The sequence below is a fragment of the Chrysochloris asiatica genome, unplaced genomic scaffold (assembly GCF_000296735.1).
Source record: "Chrysochloris asiatica unplaced genomic scaffold, ChrAsi1.0 scaffold00098, whole genome shotgun sequence".
Classification (NCBI taxonomy): domain Eukaryota; kingdom Metazoa; phylum Chordata; class Mammalia; order Afrosoricida; family Chrysochloridae; genus Chrysochloris; species Chrysochloris asiatica.
In genome coordinates this window covers 330,988-338,908 of record NW_006408616.1, presented here as the reverse complement: position 1 = coordinate 338,908, position 7,921 = coordinate 330,988, and the positions used below count along the sequence as shown (strand labels likewise).

The window sequence follows — 7,921 nt, the reverse complement described above, 5'->3', positions numbered from 1 at the left end:
CTAGGTTCCCTCTTGAAAGCTTGTAAGCCAGTCACTTCTTGCCTTTGTAGTCCCCTACTTCCCATTTGAGTATCCAATGTCCAAGTTGCCCATCTCTGTCTACTCTGTGTGTGGAGGAAGTGGGAATGTTTCTTGCTGTAAGGATTTGTTCCTTCTTTTGAGTTGCTGCACCATAGGTATAGGTCAAGTTCATCAGATTGTATCAGCTCACTCTCACTCTCTCTCTTTTTTTCACCCCCTCCCCCTTCTTTCTTCTCCTGGTTGAGCTCCGATCATCCAGTCATTGGTCCAGGTCATGTGGGTATCATCTGCAATTGTGGGTGCTCCTGTGCACATGCCCTCTCTTCCCATCAGCCGGTAGCACCACTCTCCTCTCGAGTCCTCTGTGGCCATGCCACTGACTCTGGGCCCAAGAGTCCCTAGGTCTCCTCACACTGCTTGTCATCCAGGTCCCCAACTGGGTCCACAGAAGTCCACTGAACATTGTAGGGCTTAGCTTGCCGCTTCATTGCTGCTTTTACCCCACTTCCCCCCATCGGTGATGCGTGTGGTTACCAATCAGAGTGTGCATTTCCGTTGAGTCTTAGTCTTGGAAGGGGGTTTGTGTTGAGAGGACCTGACCACTTGCCTTGATGTTTCCTAGGGAAGTGATTTGTTTGTTCTTATAGTAACAGTCCATCTGCCTCAATTTTTTCCTGCAGGTCTTTCTTTCAAGAAGTATCTTTTATTCTTCTAGCCGCTCCAGGCTGGTCTGCTCGTCCTTTCAAGTGGAGATTTCTCATCTCTGGAGATCTAGATGTAGTTCCGGTTTCTACCTATAGTTTTATGTATTACAGAGCCTCTGCAGGAAGCCTCGTTCACCGGGTATGCTGTGGCCCCATTTTAGGTATTCCAATCAGTCATAGGCAGAAGACGGACTTACAAGCCTTCTAGTGTGATATTTCTGACTATTCCTTTCTCTCTCTCTCCAGTGTCTACTCTATATTATAATGCAAGGAAAACCAAGATTAAAAAAAAAGAAACAAATAAATAAAAAACAGTCAAGCATCTTAACATGATTTCCACCCCCCCCCCCATTCCAGCCATGACTCAATCCCTGTATCTCAGAGCCCTGCAGTTCCAAGGCTGTGCATATATCGTCCTTTATCTCTGTCCCATTTAGCCCTTTCAAACATGCCCAATTGTTCTCCCATCTGCCCCGTTTCTCCACTTCCCTCTCCCTCCCTGTATATTGCCCCCCTCTCTAGCACCCAAGCTTTCCTGTGTCCAATCCCTGCCCTGCGCTCCTCCCTCCTCCCTTCCCCCCACCCATCACCAACTTCCCAGCAACCAACAAAATCTTCCCCCTACCCCCCTTTAGCATAATTTCTTTTTCTTAGTCTTTTATAGTAGTGGTCCTATGCAGTATTTCTCTTTTTGTGACTGACTAATTTCACTCAGTTTAATGTCCTCAAGGTTCATCCATGTTATGCGGTGGCTTACGGCTTCCTTGTTATTCTTCAATGTAGCATAATATTCCATTGTGTGTATGTACAACAATTTGTTTATCCATTCTTCAGTTGATGGGCACTTTGGCTGTCTCCATCTTTTTGCTATTGTAAGTAGTGTTGCCACGAACATTGGTGTGCATATAATTTCTCATGTTGTGGCTCATTTTTCTTGTGGGTAAATACCGAGTAGAGGGATTGCTGGATCATAAAGTATTTCTATTTTCAACCTTCTGAGGAAATGCCATATTGCTTTCCAGAGAGGTTGGACCATTTTGCAGTCCCACCAGCAATGCAAGAGCCAAAGACACTAATTTTAGAGAACACATTAAAAAACAATTTTAAGAATGTTTTAGAAACATTTCTAATAATAATTCAAAGTAAGAGATTGTGACACTAATAAAAGTAATTTGACAATAACTAATGCTGTAGAATATTCTATTTCTAGAATTCTCGTGTGATGCTTGCTGTAGAATAAGCACTGGACTGCAAGGTTGTCAGTTCGAACCTACCAGTCACTCCTCAGAAACCTTATACAAAGTTGCTGTGTGTTGGAACTAATTCGATAGCAACTAACAACAACAATAACATTCTATTTCTTAGTGAAGTTCACTCTATTATATCCAAACATTTATGAAGACAATTTTGTTGAAGGTGCACAATGAATGTCTATATTAAATGGAAGAAAAGATTCAAGATATGGACATAAATACTAGGTAACATTGCTAATTTTCTGTTATCATTCAATTGTTTTTACTAGTTTATCAGAAACTACATGTCAGTTTTAAAGTTATTTTTATCCATGAAAAAGCCAATTGATAATTACTGTCAGTTCTGAGAAGCCCTGAGATGACAAAGAAAAATCTGATGGTTTCCGCTATGTTTTAAATGTAGATATAGTAGAAATCTTTGTGTATAGCCACAGGCCTCTATCCCAACAAAAAAGACACCAGAAAGGAAAATAAAGACAAGATGCTGATATTTTAAAGTGAAGTACAGCAAACTCCTTTCAAAAATAAACTTAATTTTCCTTGGTCTTAAGGAGTCTATAAGTTTCATGAAAGTATATGGTGTCAAAATTAATTTAGGCACAACCAACTCCTTATTTATGCTATTTATGACATATGCATGGAATTGTACTTAGGAACTGGAACTAAATGGTGAATTAAAAATTTGAAAGCATACCATTTAAAGTCTATAATTACTCTGACATTTTTATGACATAGTTTTAGACTCTAAAAATTGGCATCTAACTGATACAACATGTTTCAAAATATATCTTCCTGAAGAAGTCCTGATGTAAGTACTGCCTACTCATATTTTCAGGAATTATTAATTTATATTTACATCATCTCAGAAGTAATCTCATGGAGAATAATTTATATATATAATTCTATTTCACTAACAGGGAAGCTAGCAATATATAACGAATCCCCTAAAAGCAAATGGCTTCTTAAGTAGTTCTCCTAACTTCTGCAAAACTTTGCTCCCTGATTATTTATATATATGCCAATTTTTAGAATGAGATGTACACATTTTGGATATTGCCAAAGCCCTCTGAGATGAAGAAAATCTATGTAAATATATAATAAAATTCTACCTAATATAAAACATATATTTCACTTAAGTGTTTTACAATTTGCTTTAGAATCAGTTTAAAATAATAGAAATTACCTTTTGGGTTTTCCTGCTTCTTGTTCTGACTTTGCCCCTCTAAGGTCCAACAGCCTATTTCTTGACAAAACTGGAACTATCCATTCCTGTCTGTCAGAAGTTCCATCAAAGAGATTCATCAGCCACTGGCATTATTTTTAAAAGAACACAGAATTCAAGGGAAAATTGAACACTTTAAGATTCTGTTCTTCAGAGTGGTTTAGTCAGGAATCTAATGGCCCAAGGGCTGTTTTTATATAGTCATTTTTAATTCAAGTTTTCCAAGTGTACAAATCCTCTCAGCATTTTGAAGTTACTAACCTTTCAATGGGTGTAGCTTTCAGATGGTTTAATGCAACAGACAACAAGATGAGAGCTACTGACAACTTCAGGATGCACATTGCTTCTCAAATTTTCTGGAAAGAATAACACAACACTGAAATCAAGAATTACTAACAGCTCTAACTTACTGGAATTCTAAACTAGAACCTAATTAAAATAACAATAGCAAAGTGGTCTTGTTCTTTAAAAAAACGTAGTCTACAAGGATGATAATGTTTATTGCTACAGACACTTAATACTGATTAAGTAACTTTCAAAAATTAAAAAAAATTACTTTCTAATTTCTTCTTATAAACCATCTGGGAAATTAATATTCTAGTAAATTATCACCTTACCCTGTCTCTGCAATAAACCACACACTTAATATCAAATCTGCCATTTTCTGAATAAATAATGCTTTCCCCAGAATAGGAAATTATTTACCTTTTAATGTTTCAGTGTCAGCAATATCAGAAAATACCTTTGACAGCAAGGAAGTTTCATGAAAAAAATCCCAAACTTGCGTTTACTGGAGTATTTAGCCCCCCAATAGCTAACTAGTAACCCAGTTCTTATATACCCTTCACACCTTTCTCAGCTCTGACATCAGGCAGCCCAAAAAGATTCTGTCATTAATTTCCATCCATATAGCTAGATAAAGTGTCTCATAGACAACATAAGCAGATGGGTCATCATTGCTTTAACACATCAGTGAATATTAATGTAGCAGATACAGAATGTCTCTATGCAGTTAATCTGTGTCATAAGCAGCAGAAATTTGAACTTGCCATTTTCATCGAATGCCAGTGTGAATTTTCAAGGATTAAATAAAGTATAGTCTAGTAAGAAATTCACAAAAAGAGGTGATTAAGAATAACAACAATGTGTTCATAAAGGAAAGGCAAAACAAGAGACATTGAGGAGATATAACTAAATCTATGAGACCCAAATGGCTTAATTTCATGGACATTTTGAAGAACTGAGATATATACACAAGGTATATAAACAAAGGACATGAAAGAACACAAAACCCATTTACAGTGCTGGGTATCTGAGGATTGTAAAGGCATAAAAAATAACTTTCAGACCACAAATTCATTTGTCTGTTTGAATATAGTTATATAACTATATACAATCAAGCCTATTTTTCCATTACTTATTGCATAGAACTATCACAATTATTTTGAAGGAACAGAATTTTACCTTTAGCTTCATGAGAAAATTATCAATAGCTTGACTCAACAAAGTACTATCTAGTTTGCCTTTTGAACATTCTCCAAAATGTTTTCTTTCCTTTTTCTGGTATTTTTGTTATAGTATATTCTAAGTTATAAAAACGTAATACCATATTTAGCAACTAAAATTCATTCTGTTAATAAATATATACTTGTCTGTGTAATTGAAAACAATGAAACTTTTTCAAGTAAAAAGGTAAAAAAACAAAAAATCATCTACTTTAAAAAGTAGATGGCTTTTAGAACCAAGGCAAGGTTTTGGCAGTAGAATCCAATTGTACTGTAGTAAGCTACAGGTCTCTTTATTCCCATATTCTTGAGCCAACAGCCACAGAGCTTGGTCCTCTTGTCTATGAATGTACAAGTAAAAAGATGTAATTTATCCTTGGATAATTTGTGGCCTTTCTCAGCTGATTATTGTAAAAGGCATAATGAATAGTTTAACTATTGCAGAAAATAGCAAAGCATAAAATTTATCTACACATTTAGATAATCAAGGACATGCTCAGGAACTTCTGATGAGACACAGTATCTTTGCTTTCTAAACAGATACATAAAATATAAAGTTTACTTTTATAATCTTTTATTAAAAGCAACTCAGTGGTTAAAAAAATTTTGTCTTTTACCAGTGAGAAAACCAAATTTTAGTTCTGTATACTATTTGATAGTTAAAATCTTATAAATAAATTGACCAAATCTTAGCTCTAACTTATATATATATATAAAATACAAAAGAATAGAGCTTTTTAAAGTGGCAAAAACTAACACATTCATTAGCAGACCAAGATATAAGAGGGGTCTTCAAAAAGTATGTGGGAAAATTATATTATCTTTTAATTTCTTTTTCATGAACTTTTTGAAGCCCTTACATATATGGAGCCCTGATGGTACTATAGATTAGGCATTGGGCTAGTGAATGCAATGTTGGCAGATTCAAACCATACGCAGCTAGTCTTCGGGGAGAGATGAGATGAGTCTGTCTACTCCTGCAAAACCTATGAGTTGCTGTGAGTCAGATTTGACTCAATGAGGGTTTGGTTTATTTTGGCTTGGGGATCTGTAATATATATTAATCCACTGCCATATTAATCACTTCTGACTCATAGTGACCATTTGTAGGGTTTCTTAGGCAGTACATTTTAGCACAAGCTGATGCCAATCCATCTCATTGGGGTTTTCCTCTTCTTCATTGTCTCTCCACTTTACCATGCCCTTCTCTAGGCTTTATAGTATGTGCAAAGTATGAGAGACAGTCTGGCCATCCTGGCTTCTAAGAAGCGTACTGACTACATTGCCTCAACACAGATTTGATTGTTCTTCTAGCAGTCCATGATACTTTTAATATTCTTGTTCAACACCTTAACCATTTGAGTTATCAACTCTTCTATGGTTTTTCTTATTCATTGTCCAACTTCCACATGTATATGAGGCTATTGAAAGTACTATGGTTTGGATCAGGCACACTTTAGTCCTCAGACTGACATCTTTGCTCTTCAACACTTTAAAGAGGTCTTGTGCAGCAGATTTGCCTAGTACAATATGACCTTAGATGTCTTGACTGCTGCTTCCATGAATGTTGATGACTGATCTGAGCAAAATGAAATCTTGGGAAATTTCTGTATTTTCTCCATTTATTTTGATGTTGTTTATTTATCCATTTGTGAGGATTTTTGTTTTTTTTTTACACTGAGGTGCAAGGCTGTGGTCTTTTATCTTAATCAGTTAGTATTTTAAATCCTCTGCTTTCAGCAGGCAAAGTTGTAACATCTGCATTTGCAGGTTGTTAATGAGTCTTATCCCATCCTGGTGCCATGTTCTTCTTTATATAGTCCAGTTTCTTGACTATTTGCTCAGAACACAGATTGAATAAGTTATGTTTGAGCCCATTGTTGCTGTCACTGTGCCAGTCCATCACATAGAAGGTCTTCCTATTTTTCACTGACTCTCCATTTACCAAGCATGATGTTCTTCTCCAGGTATTGGTCCTTTGTTGGGCAACATATGCAAAGTACAAGAGATGAAGTCTCATGATCCTCACTTTCAAGAAGCATTTTGGTTGAATTCTGTCAGTCTGTGTTATTTTCAATATTCTTCATTCACCATAAAGAAGGATAGAATTGTGCAGTGTTTCGTTCTGTTGTGTATAAGGTATGTAGGAGTCAGACCAAATTCAATAGCATCAAGCAACAATAATGACACGCACCAGTTAAACATGACGAGTAAAACAACAGGAAATACAAAATAGACTGTAAAACTCCAATAATAGGAATTCTATTTGTTTTCTTCTAGTCTTCGCTATAACAAGATGAAAAGCATAAAATTAACATTTTCAATACACAATCAAATTTTATAGATTAATACTGGATGTCTGTTCATATATTTACATTGAGTAGGGATTTCATTTCAATCATATGTAGGTAGGTATTACTTAACACCTTTACAATGAGGTGCAATTCATTCTCAGTGTAAAGGTGTTAAGTCCAACATACCTATATGTGATTTTACAATAGTACATATACATAGATTTCTAAAATTTAATAAGATGACATTTAGTGTTATAGACAAGAGGATTTTCTCTGTTTTTGTAAAGCAAACCTTATTTCATTTTACAGGTGCATACTGTTTTGTTTTAAAAATGGAGACTTGGTGTGGCACAAGGTCAATTTGGACCACAAGGTCAGAAGTTCAAACTTACCAGCTGCTCTTTGGAAACCCTATACTTGGTTGCTATGATTCGGAACTGACTTGATAAAACTTAACAACAACCTCTATGCAGGGCAGGATCGGGCAGTGTTTTGTTCTGTTGTGCATAGGGTACATAGGAGTCAGAACCGTTCAGTATCACCAAACAACAATAATGGCATGCAACAGTTAAAAGTAAATAAAAGTTTAACTCTTTTCATCATATGACTTCTCATGTTTCTTCTATAGCCCCTCCCCTTTTCTTCCTCACCACATTGATGTTGTTGGTGGTAGTGCTGTTGAGTCAGTTCCAATTCATAACAACCCTGTAAAGGGTTTTCAAGGAGCAGTTGGTGGGTTTGAACTACCAACCTTCTGGTTAGCAGTCCAATGCTTACCCTACAGTAGTACCACACCAGGACGCCCCTTCACCACATAGGATTACTTAAAACAAATCTAAGAGGTCATATAATTTTACCTGTAAATTCCTCAGTATTGTATCTATAGAATATCTGTTTAATATGAAACTAAAATACCATTATT

At 36.0% G+C, this 7,921-nt stretch overlaps 1 protein-coding gene across 1 annotated transcript in view; it reads right to left on the bottom strand.

Annotated features, from left to right (window-relative positions):
- Window positions 1-3,541, bottom strand: part of IAPP (islet amyloid polypeptide) — a 7,958-nt gene extending 4,417 nt beyond the window's left edge. Inside the window, 1 exon segment of the mRNA XM_006866928.1 lies at window positions 3,462-3,541. Within this exon segment, the coding sequence (XP_006866990.1) occupies window positions 3,462-3,541 (80 nt within the window).
- Window positions 3,542-7,921: the final 4,380 nt, after the last annotated feature.